The sequence below is a fragment of the Trypanosoma theileri genome (assembly GCF_002087225.1).
Source record: "Trypanosoma theileri isolate Edinburgh chromosome Unknown TM35_Tth_6_V1, whole genome shotgun sequence".
NCBI classification, from domain to species: domain Eukaryota; phylum Euglenozoa; class Kinetoplastea; order Trypanosomatida; family Trypanosomatidae; genus Trypanosoma; species Trypanosoma theileri.
Window position 1 is genome coordinate 578,880 of NW_021639848.1, and position 15,515 is coordinate 594,394.

At 34.4% G+C, this 15,515-nt stretch overlaps 6 protein-coding genes across 6 annotated transcripts; all 6 read right to left on the reverse strand.

The window, feature by feature from the left end:
• Positions 1-302: 302 nt before the first annotated feature.
• On the reverse strand, positions 303-2,135 carry TM35_000063350 (uncharacterized protein; the record flags this gene model as incomplete). The annotated part of the gene is made up of 1 exon (XM_029023372.1): positions 303-2,135. One exon carries the CDS (start codon positions 2,133-2,135, stop codon positions 303-305), a length of 1,833 nt encoding a protein of 610 aa, XP_028885396.1.
• A 383-nt stretch (positions 2,136-2,518) lies between these two features.
• On the reverse strand, positions 2,519-3,169 carry TM35_000063360 (vacuolar protein sorting-associated protein-like; the record flags this gene model as incomplete). The annotated part of the gene is made up of 1 exon (XM_029023373.1): positions 2,519-3,169. One exon carries the CDS (start codon positions 3,167-3,169, stop codon positions 2,519-2,521), a length of 651 nt encoding a protein of 216 aa, XP_028885397.1.
• Positions 3,170-3,581: 412 nt separating this feature from the next.
• TM35_000063370 (aldehyde dehydrogenase) lies at positions 3,582-5,267 on the reverse strand (the record flags this gene model as incomplete). Its single annotated transcript, XM_029023374.1, has 1 exon — positions 3,582-5,267. One exon carries the CDS (start codon positions 5,265-5,267, stop codon positions 3,582-3,584), a length of 1,686 nt encoding a protein of 561 aa, XP_028885398.1.
• A 453-nt stretch (positions 5,268-5,720) lies between these two features.
• TM35_000063380 (helicase) lies at positions 5,721-9,770 on the reverse strand (the record flags this gene model as incomplete). Its single annotated transcript, XM_029023375.1, has 1 exon — positions 5,721-9,770. One exon carries the CDS (start codon positions 9,768-9,770, stop codon positions 5,721-5,723), a length of 4,050 nt encoding a protein of 1,349 aa, XP_028885399.1.
• A 643-nt stretch (positions 9,771-10,413) lies between these two features.
• On the reverse strand, positions 10,414-13,590 carry TM35_000063390 (uncharacterized protein; the record flags this gene model as incomplete). Its single annotated transcript, XM_029023376.1, has 1 exon — positions 10,414-13,590. One exon carries the CDS (start codon positions 13,588-13,590, stop codon positions 10,414-10,416), a length of 3,177 nt encoding a protein of 1,058 aa, XP_028885400.1.
• Positions 13,591-14,164: 574 nt separating this feature from the next.
• Positions 14,165-15,514, reverse strand: TM35_000063400 (uncharacterized protein; the record flags this gene model as incomplete). The annotated part of the gene is made up of 1 exon (XM_029023377.1): positions 14,165-15,514. A coding segment is annotated over one exon (1,350 nt), but the record flags the coding sequence as incomplete, so codon positions are not given.
• Position 15,515: the final 1 nt, after the last annotated feature.

A 15,515-nucleotide genomic window follows, 5' to 3' on the forward strand; every position in this document is an offset into this window, starting at 1 on the left:
TTTTCTTTTCTTTCGTTGGCTTTGGGAGTTTTCTACGACAAAAACAAACCTGCTATGGTGTACAAACAATAGACTATATATATATAAATCGCATAGCGAGAAAAAGAAAGAAAGAAAGAAAAGAAAAAAAAAAGATTTGAATATGGATATCAAAAAAAAAAAAGATTTATAATTTCCAGATGAATTTTACTCATTAAACATATTATTATCTCTATTCACTTTCTTTTTTCTTTTCTTTTTATTATCATCATATATATATAAATATTCCATTCTCTTCTCTTTGTGTGTATATATTCTACTTCTTAGACGTATTCCATCATATTATCTCGTGGACGTTTCTTATGTAGATTCCCACCACTACTACCACCATCATTATTATTATTATTGTTGCTATTCATATGAGTTCCTCTTCTCATATTTCGTAATTCCTCCAATCGAGCCCGCAGTCCAGATCCCAATTCCCCAACACCCATCGCTTCAAACATATTCACAGACCACTCCAACATATCTTCTGCAGCTCCAACAATAGGAAATAGTTTCGTTGTACTAGATCGTAGTTCTCTATCCTTTTCAAACCGTTCCCGTACCGTTCGCATTCCAAGTGTCTCTACTAATCCTTGTAAAAGCCATTGAATCATAAGACGTTGAGAAACATTACTGTTAACAATATCAAAAACATACAGACACTTATGCCATGGAATAGAGTTGGTTCGAAGTAAATGGGTATAGATTTTACAAGTATATTCAATCTGTTTCTCTTCCAAATCTTCTGCATTTTCATATCGTAATCGAAATGCCTCAGCAAAAAATCCTTGAAATTTCGCATTACTTTTACATAATCGTTCTGCTACCATTCCATATACATTTTTATAGGAAGACTCTTCACAACATCCCTCAATCACCATAAAACACACCGTTCGTTCTGTTTGTGGTTGCATGGTTTTGAGAATTTTATGTACAACCTCATCTGCACGAACACTACTGCGTAAAGCCATGTAAACTTCTTTCCGTACTTGTCGATCATGTTCATTAATAAATTGTTTCGGTGTCTCTGCAGAAACCCCATTTTCTTGTTGTTGTTGTTGTTGTTGTAGTTGATATTGTTGTTGTTGTTGTTGATATTGTTCTTGTTCTTCTGCTTCTTCATCTGCTTCTTCTGCGGCGGCTACTTGTTCTAATAATTCTGTTTCCCAATTTTCACCCAAAATAGCTCTTCTCGCCGTTTCATACACTTCCTCATGAGCTTCATACTCCGTATCCAATACAAATCGATCTAATTTCTCTTCTGCATTCATTTTAGGACCTTCTTCTAAATCCAAATCGGAATGACATTTCTGTTCATTTAATTCTACTAATAATAAAGATGGTGGGATAATTTCTGTGGTGAACTTTACCCGTTCCCACTCTTGTACTTCACGTAGACAAGACTCTAATAGAGTTTGGGCTCGTGGGGAAAGTCGCCAGGCATCACTGTCCATTGCCAACATATCTCGAATAGGTGTTAAGACGTGTTCATGAAATTCAGCGACATTACGTTGAGACATGGATCGAAAGGTTTCTCGAAAAAGTGCCGTTGCTTGATCAATATCATCATCCTTATTATTATTATTATTATTATTATTATTAATATTATTATTTCCCTCATTATTATCATCATCAGAGGAACTTCCAGAAGTAAGATGTGTGAGAATAATTTGATAAATAACATCTACGTCAAGAACGTTAAATATATACAACCAAGCCAAAAAACGACTCACAGATCGAAGTGCAGTCCAATCTTTACGACGATAAAACCGCCACCATTGAATAATCAATCGCTTTAGTAATAATAAACCAATAGCGGAGAATTCCTTATTTACACAACTTACAAGAGCAGCAAAGACATTTGTTAAATCTGGATCTGCTAATTGAGCTCGCATTATACTACGACATAAAAGACCACGACCACGTATAATATTCTCACGAAAAAGTTCCGTCACAGACACTTGGAGATTATCAGCACTTACGCGGTTAATAATACCAGTGATACTACGACTAAGAGCTTGCCAAGCCTCACGTTGGGCGGCTTCATTAGACATATCATGAATATCCGTTTCATCTACTCGCTTACGGTGGGGCGGTACATATCTAGACATTGAATATATATATATCTCTCTCTCTCTGTGTGTTTGTGTGTGTTATTTCTTCTCTTCTTTTCTCTTTATTCGATTAAATCGTTAGTAATATATAGAAAGAAAGAAATATCTAAACCTATTTCTATGTGTTTCTGTCTTCTCTAGAACACTCACACGGATTATAAATGACTACAATTAATAAACATATATATATATATATATATATATATATATATCAAGAGCAATATGAGAGAGAAATAAAGAAAAAGAAAAAAAATGAAGATAAACATATATAAATATACAAAAAATAAATAGAATGAGAAATCCAAAAAAAAAAAAAAAAAGAAACGGATCTTGTCGCTTCTTTCTTACTTCTTTCTTCTTTTTCTTTCTTCTTTACAACTTTATGACCTTGACACTACACTTCCACTTGTCTCACTAAGATATCCATGAAAAGCCTGATAACCACGCTCTAACACAAAGGCAAACTCCCTTGTGTCCTTCTCATTCAATTCATCTGAGGCATTCATCGTATCTAACTTCTTTTTCCACATGAGAAGCCGTTGAAAGAAATCCTGTTCCTCTACATTCAATCTCTTTAATCCTTGAATAAGATCTGTAAGAAGTGTGTAGAGTTGATCCACTGCCGTTTGCTGCAATTTAAGAGAATCCATTAAAGTAATAAAATACTGTCCACATTCCAACACTAATCGTGGATTTACACGACCTGCTTGTTGTTGTTCTTGTTGTTGTTGTTTTGCCCCTTCAAAGCCAAGTTGAATACGTGTGCGGGCCGCTGGGCACTTGGAGCCGTAATTCTCCCAAAAGGAGTCAATCGTGGTATAATAAGGATTACTTCCCTGTTCAAGATGAGAAACGGTGGATTTATACTTTTCTAATAAACGATGAATGGTGGTATCGTATTGTTGTTGGGTAATGAGATCTCGCAGCATTGCTTTTTCAATTTTTTCAATCGCCACAATAACAGCAAAGAGATCCGCTAAATACTCCACATGCTGCCGCTCACCTGGAGAAATTGTAAAAGCCACTTCCATTCTTTTTTTTCTTTTTTTTTCTTTGTTGTTGTTGTTGTCGCTATTAGAAATGATGGTATTTCTGAGAAACAAATGTTCACCTCAGAGAAAAATTATCTAACGGCGTGTTGAAATGAAATTAAATAAATAAATAAATAAATAAATAAATAAATAAAAACGCACACATACACAGATGAAGAACAGAAAAAGAGAACAAATACATTGAATATTTACCACACCTTTGATTATTTAGTTTTCTTTTCTTTTTGTTTTCGTTCGCTCTTCTCTTGACTTTTTCAAAACAGTCATTGAAACTCACATATTACTGTGAGAAAAACAAAAGAAAAAAAAAAAATACATCTTCAGAAATAACGAACGGATTTTTTTTTTTTGAAATTCTTCTTCTCTTTTCTTCTTCATCCATAAGCAATGATCAATTTGATTTTTTCTTCTCCTCTAAAGTACTGGTTGTATTATTCTTATTATTATCATTTTCATTATTATCATCTTTAACAACCCATCGAATAAACATTATTTTTGCCCCTTTTAATAAACCATAAACACTTTGTAAGGCATGAAAGATATTACGAGGCGCTACAAAAGATAAAGCATTTAAAATAGCTTCATATGATTCTTGTGTTTGTGGAAACCACCATAAATCTCTATGAAGAATAGAGCTGGGAATACAATCCTCATTAATACATCGTACATTACACATCTCTCGTAATCCAAGTACACCATGTGTTCTTCCTATTCCACTATTCTTCCATCCACCCCATGGAGCTTCACTCATCCCATGTGAATAGAGATGATCATTAATGGTCACTACACCACTGTGTAATTGTCGAGCCACTCGACGGGCATGACTGTGATTACGAGAGAAGACACTATTTGTAAGTGCAAAGGCACAATTATTGGTTAATTGTATTGCTTCTTCTTCTGTCGTAAAAGGCATCACAGGAATTAATGGACCAAAGGTTTCTTCTTTCATTAACAACATATCTGGAGTTACATCTGCAAGTACAGTTGCGGGATAAAACCATCCATTTTCTACATTTCCAATGGATTTACTTTGAGCTACTATACGAGCCCCTCGTGCAATGGCATCTTCCACTTGTGTACATACAGTCTTTAACTGTGCAGCTGTGGTGAGAGAACCAATATCCACTTTCGGTCCATCTCTATTACCAGAAGAAGAAGATGAAGAAGAACTATGAACATCTGGACCATGACGAAGTGCTCTTGTCTTTGCAGCGAGAAGATTAAGAAATTCCTCATAAATAGAAGCATCTACAAATACACGTTCCACACCTGCGCAGGATTGTCCGGCATTTTGAAATCCCGCCCATAAGGCGCAGTTTACTGCCCGTTCTAATGCCGCATCGGCGAGAACAATCATCGCATCTTTTCCACCAAGTTCTAATGAAACTGGTGTGAGTGTTGGGGCGGCGTGTTCCATTAATCGACGGCCTACAGACACACTACCAGTAAAGAAAAGTTTATGAATACCCGCTTGTAGAAATGCAGAACCGGCTGTTTCTCCAGGCAATACAATATGTGTAAAGAGACCAGATGGAAACTCCCCCGCTTCTATACATTTTTCAATAAATAGACCTACATGTGTAGTAGGAGTTGCCACCTTTAAGATGACAGCATTACCTGCCATTAAAGCCATAATAACATCTACAAAGGGAATGGCGAAGGGATAATTCCATGGTGAAATAACCCCCACCACACCAAGAGGAATATACTCCAATGTATTAGACTTATTTGCAAATAAAAGATTTCCACATGAGAGACGTTGTGGGGATAATACTTTTTCCGTATTCTTTGCATACCATTCACAAGCCATCACACATGGTAGAATTTCTGTAGCCAATGCATCTTGACGTGTTTTTCCATTACATTCTGAAATAATCTCCGCTGCCCGTTCGGCATTATCCGCAAGAAATCGTTTCATCTTTTGTAAATGTTTGGCTCTTACTTTAATAGGAACAGATTCCCATTTTTGTTGGGCTTCACGTGCATTCTTCACAGCTTCCATCACTTCTTCTACTGTGTTAAGGGTTACTGGCTCTAGCTTTTCACCAGTTGCAGGATTTATTTGTGGAATAGACATTTCTTTTTTTTTTTTTTATCAGGTATACTCACTAATAATAACAATAAAAAATATCGTCTACTATATATATATAATGGAATATGAATATGCTCTTTTTTTTTCCTTTTTTTTTTCTTTAACTTTCTTCTTCACACGTCTCTTTCACTCTCTGAGTGTGTGTGTGTGTGTAGGGATCCGCAACTAATGAAGACTGTAGTGTCAATTTAAATCACTATTTTCTTTCTAAAGAAAGGGGATGAAATCCTTACAAACAAAAGAAGGAAAATAAAAGAGCGTAACTGCAAAAACAAAAAAAAAATAAAATTATAATAAACAGATACTTAAACCGATACCCTTTCACATCTACTAAAATTCTCTATACCTATTATACATATATATATATATATATAAGTGAAATAAAGAACCACTTCTCATCACTTATCTTCTTTTTAAAAAAAAAAAAATAATTCAAACTCAAAGGCGAAATGCATCTCTGAATGGTGGCAACTCATCCTCATCCACTTGAGCTGCGTACTTCTCACACAAGACTCCATACCGTTGACGGGCCTCAGCGGCATGTGAAACCCCAAACCGCAATGAAAGTAAACGATCTAATGGCGTACGAAGTCGCCTTAAGGCATCACGACGTTTCTGCAGGACAACTGGTGATTCCCGAGGTAATGAAGATAATTCCCCATTATTATTATTATTATTATTATTATTATTATTATTATTATTATTATTATTATTATTATTATTATTATTAACAGTAGATGGATCAAAGGTTGTATAGTTGGAAATTCCCATTAACAATTCATCTTCTCCCATTGCCGCCTGTTTTCGCCGTTCTTGTCGTCGTCGTTGTCGTTTACGTTCTCCATTTTCATCATCCTCTTCTTCATCATCTTCATCCTCATCATCATCGTCTTCTTCTTCGCCTAATTCCGCCTCATCATTTCTTTTTTGTTCTTCCAATTCACGTAATTCCTCCTCTACATTCTGTTGGGCCTCACGATCTTCTTGATCTTCCAATTTCATCATTTCCGCACGAATATCCACTACACTAGTAGTAGTAGTCGTAGTATCAAACTCATTTTCATTCGAATTGTTGTATTTATTATTATTATTATTATTATTATTATTATTATTATTATTATTATTATTATTTTTTCTATCCTGTGAGGTCTTTAACTCTTGTCCTCCTTCTCCTTCTCCTTTTTCTCTTTCTTCTTCTTTTGGTTTTTGTTCATTCTGATGATCGACCAACACAGTGGCATCTTCATCCAAGTCATGAAAGAAACTTCGTAATCGCACCGGATCCGATAAGGCTGCCAAAGCAGCACTTGTATCTTCATATGTATCTTCCACACTAGCCATGGCATGAAATTGACCACCGCGAATAACAACATTATTAAGTTTCTTTCGTTCTCTCGCCTTTTGTAATATACTTTCTTCTACAGTATGTTCACTAATAAGACGGTAAATTGTGACTGGTTTGGTTTGACCAATACGATGACATCTATCTTGAGCTTGAAGATCCATAGTTGGATTCCAATCACTATCGTAAAAGATAACTGTATCTGCACCTGTAAGATTTAATCCTATTCCACCAGAACGTGTAGATAATATCATACATGTAATACGATCATCTTCATTAAAACGATCTACAAATGCTTGACGTTTTTCTGCAGTTGTACTTCCATCAATACGAAGATATGGTATACCAATAATAGCTAAAAATCGTTCTAATATATTTAACATATGTACAAATTGTGTAAAGATTAACATACGATGTCCTTCTCGTCGAAGTTGTTTAAGAGAACATTCAAGAAACTGTAATTTTCCACAATCATGAATAAGTAATCGTTTATCAGGAAAACTAAAACAACGTCTTACATGTAATGGCCATAATTCTGAAAGAAAGAAAGATCCATCAAAGACCCTTTTTTTAGGGTCAACATATTTTTTACTATTATAACCTGTATAGAAAGAGGAAGATGGCATTGCTAATGCTAATAAAGGAGCTAAACTCTTTCGTGTATGAGCACAAAAGGCATGATAATGTGAAACTTGGAAAAGACAATGTAATTTCGGAGGAAATGTTGCCGCTACTCGAGGAACATAAACGGCAACTTTACATGCAATAGGCATAATAGCAGAAACACGTTGGGTGAGATTTGGTCGAAGAGCTATTGGAATACGTTTATAAAATGGTCTATCTACTATATGTAGAGAGGGTGGATACCATATACAAATAGAAGCTTCTAAACTACGGTAACGTTTATTTTGAATAGATGTTGTCATTCTTCTACGTTGTTGAATACATGCTTGTTGTTGTCGCATTTCACCACTTAAGATGGACCATAAAGTATTACTAAGATCTTCATGATGTGATTCTATTAATGTTTCTGGTGTTATTTGTTTAGGCCAATGAAAATGATCTGGTGAATAACGATGAAGTTCTTCTGATTCTCCTTGTTGAGTGAATACCTTTTGCTCTCTCCATGGTAGATGATGAAGAAGATGTAAAACATGTAAATAAGTACAATCTAACCAAGAATCATCAAAATAAGAATCTTCTTCTTCTTTTTCTTGTTCTTTTCCCCATGGAAGTGATACATCTTCTATACAAAGACGCCATTTTTGAAATCGGTAACATCCACTATAATCATTATCTCTTAAAAGTATATTTCGTGGTACCAACATTGTAATTTCACTAAGATTATCTAATCCCATTGGAGAAACCGTTCGACGTTCTTCAAACATATCAGGATGATTACATACTTTACGTAATGCTAATAATACTCCTAATACTCCACCGGCTCCTCCACGAATACGTTCTTTAGTTTCTGTGAGTTGCATATAATCATCATATAAAAGTCTTTGACGTCGTGAGAGTTGACACATTACAACTTTTTCTGTTTTTGATGGTAATTGCGATTCCACATCTTTCTTTAATCGACGTAACATAAAAGGACGTAATAAGGCTTGTAAACGACGTACAATTTCTTCATTTAAAGAAACTTTTCCAGTAACCATATCTTCCATTGGATTACTAAACCATTCTCGAAATTCCTCATTAGAACTAAATGCTGAGGCAAAAGGTAATAAAAAGTGAAAAAGTGACCATAACTCCATAATAGAACTTTGTAAAGGTGTTCCTGTTAATAAAAGTCTATATTCCGCTTGTAAATCAAATAAAGATTGCCATTTTTGACTCATAAAGTTTTTCACTTGATGGGCTTCATCTAAAACAAGAAATCCCCATGGACGTCTTCGAAAAATTTTTCGTTCTCGTACAACAAGATTATAAGAAGTAATACAAACATGAAAAGCATCTTCTCCCATCCAACCTTTACGTAATCGATGACGTTCTTTTGGATTTCCAATATAAACTAATACTTTTAATGCCGGACACCATCGTGTAAATTCTGCCTTCCAATTTAATACTACTGTTGTGGGAACAACAATAAGATGTGGACCCCAATCATTACGATATTCTGCAAAATAAGCTAAAAGGGCTATAGTTTGTACAGTCTTTCCAAGTCCCATCTCATCTGCAAGAATACCATTTAATTTCTTTGTATATAAATTTGTCATCCATCGTAAAGCAGAACGTTGATAATCCCGCAGTGGACGCCGTCCATCTTGGGTGTCAAGAAGTGAGAGAGAACTCTCTATAGAATGTGAATTTACTTTATTCTCCTTCTTCTTATTCTTCTCCTTTTCCGCCTGTATATGACTTTTACTACCACTATCACTATTATTACTACTATTACTACTAGTAGTAATAGTATAACTATTAGAATCTTCATTCTTATCATCTTCTACTTCATCATCGCCTTGTAAAGCTGCGATTACAGCTGAATTATCCGCATCTCCATCGGCTGATCGGCTTCTCGCATCTGTAAAGATACTATCTAATAATGTACGTGTGAGATTCTCTGCCTCACGTAATAAATCTTCTTGTCGTCTTTCTGTATGCCTTCTTTTCACCTCATCAAATTCCACACATAAAAGTTGTTGAAATACATCTGCCCGGCGTGTCCATTGTTTCTCAATCGCATTAAAGAGTTTATTACCAAGACGAGCCCGAGAATCTTGTTGTTGGGCACGAATACGTTCTTCTCGACGGTGTAAGTCTTCATGATAACGTGTGAGATCTCGTTGTAGGGCTCGTCCACGGGCCTCAGCACGGCGGGTGTCGGCCTCACATGTATGCACACGGCGTAATGTAGATAAGACCACACGTTGCCAAATAGGAAGAATTGTTGTGGGAGAAAATGTAAAGGAAAGTGGTCCTGCAGCGGCGGCATTCACTGTTGCGATTCGACGTCTTTTATTATTATTGTTATTATTATTTTGTTGTTGTTGTTGTACAAGGGCTGGTAATACCACATCTAGGGAATTATTATTATTATTATTATTATTATTATTATTATGGATTGTGTTGTTGGTATTCGATACGGGATTATTAGTTCCGTCCTTATTCGCATTTACATCCTCACGCCGTCGTTTACGCATGTGTACGATTATATATTAGTAAAGAAAACCGTAGATACTATATTTTTTATTATTTTTTAATTCTTCTTTTCTTCTTGTTATTGTTAGTGTTGTTTAGTCGTGTATTCTCTCTCTCTCTCTCTCTCTCTCTCTACCTCTCTCTGTGTGTGTGTACGTAAATAACGTTCTTTCCCCCTACAATGAGAAACAACGTGCGCTGCGACTTTTTTAAACGTGCTCGTGCAGCAAGAGCTATATATAGATAGATAAATAAAGAGAAAGATAAAGAAAAGAGATGAAAGTAAAGTAATAAAAAAAAGACAAATATTGCCATACCATACACACAGCAAAGAATAATAATAATAACAATAATAATAAATAATAATAACTAAAGCAAACAACTAGAAAATAATAATAATGTTCCGCATTACTTCTTTTTTTTTTGTTCTCCCATTTATTAATATAATGATTTCCTTTCACCAAAGATAGTACACAATATCGAGAATGATCATTTTCAGCTTTAGAAGGAGAAACAAAACAACAACAACAACTTTCCACCTGAACTTTCAAAAACAATTACACAAACAAACAAAGGCAATCCTCAATAATAATAATAATAATAATAATAATAATAATTAATAATTAATAATTAATAATAAATCTATTATGCTCCGGAGAGAAGTCGAAGTCTAAAGATAGTCTCTGGCTTCTCTGTTTGATTAGCCTCCATGGCATCCAACACCGCAAGTACTGTGAGTGAAAGACCATCATATCTTTGCAGTGAATGCCCTAATCGTAATAATACCTGCGAAGAGAGAAGTGCATGTACTATTCGACTGGCATCTCCTATTAATATATTGGATTGATGGAGTTTATGAAGTTGTTTACATACAGCAGACATGATAGAGTTAAGACTCTCTATATCAAAGAGAGACTTGGATGCCGGTAAAGTGGCATTCGCACGAAGTAAGTGTAATAGTATTTGTACTTCCATATTTCTTTCTTTTTCTCCTCCTCTTCTTTTTGTTTGTTTTTCTTCTTCTTCCTCTTCCTTTTCCTCTTCCTTTTCTCCTCCTCTCATTGTTGTTTTTGTTGTTGTTGATAATAATAATAATGAAAATGGTGAGGAAGATGTAAGGCTGTGAAGAGCAATTTTTCGTAGTTCTGCAATATGTGCCGTTTGGGCCCGTGGCATTCCACTACTGTGGACTTCATAACTCATCAGCCGCAGTATATGAGCCGCATCTACGCCGGTGAGTGAATGACTATTCAGAAGTGAAGAAATATCTAAATATACTACTATACGTGAGTTATTATTACTAATATTAATATTATTATTATTATTATTATTATTATTATTATTAATATTAATATTATTATTATCATTATTAATATTATTTTGTTTATGAGAGGTATGACTACTGGTCGTATCATGTGTGGATTCCATGAAGGAGAGTGTAGCACCGAGTTCATGCGCAAGTTCAACTGTATTTAATAAAAGATACATGTCTGTTATGTTTTTTCTTTCTTTTCCATTTTTTCTTTTCTTTATTTCTTTACAAACCCGTGGGATTTGCACAGCGGCGAGAGAGAGAAGAGCCTCACGAGAGTCTTCACACATCAAAAGTCCTCTACGTTTACGTTTGACGGCCTGTTCCATCCATCTACACAAGGCTGTACATATCCCTGTTATTTCCATACATTCCACACGATGTAAATATTGTTTAGATGTCTCTCGTAAGAGTCTCTGAATAATATTATTATTATTATTATTATTATTATTATTATTATTATTATTATTATTATTATCAATATTAATGGGAAGAAATTCTTCTAAAGTGTGTAATGTACACATAATCGTTATACCATGTTTACGATACCAATCCATATTACGATTTCCCTTTAAATAATGTAAAACTCTCTCTATTAATTTCATAATAATATGTATAGAATAAGATTCCTCCTTCTCTTCTTGTTGAGATAGAGTAGTAGCTTCTATTAAATTAGTAAGAGCTTGTAAAAGCATTGGTACATCATCTGCAGTGTAATCACCAAAACGAAATTTTTCTATTCGATGTAAGAGATTTAATACCAGAGGATGTTTAGGTTCCCATCGCATTATTCGATTTTTAATATTTTCTTGAATTTCACTTTTCATCTCTGATCGTGTAGAGAGAAGAAGAAATTCTTTTTCCTCTAGACTTGGTACCATTAAGATAGAAATTGCATAAAGACCTTGTACACATGTACGTAAAGAGAGTTCCTTATTATTATTATTATTATTATTATTATTATTATTATTATTATTATTATTATTATTATTATTATTATTATGAGAGAGAAAAGAGTATTGAATAAGATCTTCCATACATGTATTTAATAATATATTATATACTAATGTTCGTGTACACATACTCATAGAATAGAATACCCATGACCATACGGATGGTAATGATCCTTTCATATGATGCGTGAGTTGAATCCATTTAGACACGATATCTTTTAATTCTTTTTCCAATGTATTTTTATTTTTATTTTCTTCTCTTTCTTCTCTTTGTTGTTGTTGTTGAGATTGTATAATAATAGATACAATTTTTTGAGTTAAATGCCAAACAGCCCCTACAGCTATTGGATCCACACGACCATGTGGAAATTTCCATGATGTATTGTAAAAGAACTCCATTTGCTCCACTAAACTCTTCAACACCATTATTAACAATGTACATTTTTTCAATAATAATAATAATAACTCCTTTATTTCTTCTTCTTCTTTTTCTTCTTGTTGTTGAGATGATAATAATAATAATAATGGTGAATACCATTTCGTTAAGGCGTGACTCACCGCCATTGCAATCTTCGCAACATCATAAGAGTTGAGGGATTTACAAAAGTTATTCTTTTCTAATACCGACAACACCCGCACAACTCCATGTGAGAATTCACTTTGGGGAAATTCCGTAAGGAAATCATGAAGAAATTGTGCATATCCACCAGGCACAATAGTATCTATATGTAATTCTGTATAAAAGGATTGATATAATTTTGTTAATATCTCTTCCGCACGGTTTATATTATTATTATTGTTATTATTATTATTGTCTTTTATACTCTTCTTATGATAATAATGATTATTGAGAAATGGTAAGAGATGAAGGGCTTGAAGAGCACTATTTCCACGTAATGTAGATAAGATCTGTGCATCCACAATATACTCCGCCGCTGTGAGAACTCCACGAACACGATTTATATCTTCTTCTCCTAATATAGAAATATTTACTTTTTCATTTTCTCTTATTTCTCCAACTTCCCCTTCTTCTTTTACTTGTTGTTGAAATGGGAGTAAAAGAACATTCTTCTGTCTAGCTGTACTTGTATATGCAAAGACACTAATCATTGCTAGACGTAAAGCCATATCTGTTGGATGAAGAATAGTCCATTTATTCAATTCATCAAAGATATGATTAGCCGTTGTTTCTTTACTATATCGTCGGCCTAATTTCATTATCACAACTGCTGCCTTTTGGGCCACACGAACAGAAGCGGTTTGTGGCGTTAATTCTATTAAACGACTAGCGAGTTTTTCATGCACAATTGGCAAAGAAGCGGCTTGAAGAGATAATAAGGCATTTAATATATCTACTACCCGTTCAATTGGTACAGTCATGCGAGTAGAGGCGGCAACGGCAAAGGCACATTTCTCACAAATACTTCGCACCTCATCACTGCGATAACGGAGAAGATGTAAAGATTTTAAAATGAGAATCGCATCTTGGGTGTTGAATGGACGTTCATATCGGGCCACACGGTGAACGAGGAGATGTAATATTTTAGGTACTGTCATGCGTTTTTTTTTTTTTTTTTTTTTTTTTTTTTTTTAGGAAAAAAAAAAAAAAAAAAAAAAATGCAATCTAATCAAATAGTGTATATATATATATATATATAAATGTGTGTCTGTGTGGACAGTAATTCTCCTTTTTTTTCGTTTTTATATTTTTTTTTCTTTAATTGAATTTAATCGAAATAATCAAATGTTTTGCTTTGACGTATAGGTTTAATCTAATTTACACAACTATAATAAAAGTATATATATATATATATATATAACTATTAATACTTACACGAAAATGTGAGAAAGACGAGCTAATAAAGCTCGTAATGACGCTATAATAGAAATATAACACACAAATAGAAACAAAAAAAAAGGAGAAATAAACACACAGAAAGACATATATATATATATATATATATATATAATTCCCTCTTTCTCTCTCTCTCCATATATATAAAAGTATACCTTTGTATAGGTTTTTTTCCATTCTTCTTTTAACTTGTATTATATATTACGCGTTGTACCTTGTCTACCATCTCACCATTTCATTCATTTACACAATCTCTCTCTTCTCTTCTCTTTCTATTTATCTTCTCTCAATAGAGAATGGAATCATCTCCACACCTTGGCCCACCACTACACACATACACATTGGTATACCACTACTCTCCTCCTCTTCTTCTACAGTCGTTACCACCATACCACTAACACCACGTATATTTACTCGTCTGTGCCAATCTACACAAAGTTCCTCCTTTACACTATCGTCATTCTCTTCTTCTTCTTCTTCTGTGGGAGATTTTGAATATACCCGAAGAAATGTAATACGTTCATCATTCACAGCAATTGCAATATCTTCACAATCACCATCATCATCATATGATTTCTTTTCTTCTTCTTTTACTTGTTGTTGTTGTTGAGTGGAGATCCAAGAAACACCACGACCAGCGGTGAGACCCACACGCACAGTAGAGATAATCTCCACTCTTGAGATATTTACATGCAGAAGCATCACATCACCAGAGTCCATGGCTGCAAGTACACGCCAAATAGGATTCACCTCATCTTGTTGTTGTTGTTGTTGTTGTGTTATTATTTTTCGTCCAACCGCAAGGGCATTCACAGCAGATTTTGCACAAACGAGAGGTGTCGATATTCTTTTACGCTTCACATCACATACCGCAATGGTACCATTTGTATCCCCTGCAATCACAAGGCGTTTGATTGGGCAAAGTGTCGCTATTGCCGTTATTGGCTTTGCTGCTGTTGGCATTAACATTATATTATGATGATCACAACACCCATCCATTATATTAGCAAGTGGAAATACTTTCAATCTTCCATCACTACTACCAATCACAATATCTATATGAGTAGCACATATAGAAAGAAAACGAGGAACACAATGAATATCTTCTTTTCCTTTTCCTTCTTGTTGTTGTTGTTGATTAAAGTGGGCAATTACACGCCAATCATAATGTAGATCCCATTCCCATAAGGCGAGAGTGGCAAGACCACCAACAGTTGCAAACCGTACATTATTTTTCTCTACTCCACAGAGAGTCATAGCGAGAATATTGGATTCATGCGGTCCACATAATGTAATGGGAGAAATCATCTCTCTACTACTTCCTCTTCTTTTCTTATCCATATGCATAACGGCATTCTTATTATTATTATTATTATGATTTACAGCTGATATTACTGTAATCATAGAGTTTTCACTTCCACAGACAATTTGTAATGCTGGTGTGGGTAGAAACAATACGGTATTGTACTCCTGACCGGTAATTACACCACCGTGGAGAATACGAGTGGCTTCATTTCTGTTTGTATCCCACTCTGCCTGTACACCATCGGAACAATGACAAATAGAAACAGGAAATTCACTATTATTATTATTATTATTATTATTATTATTATTATTATTATTATTA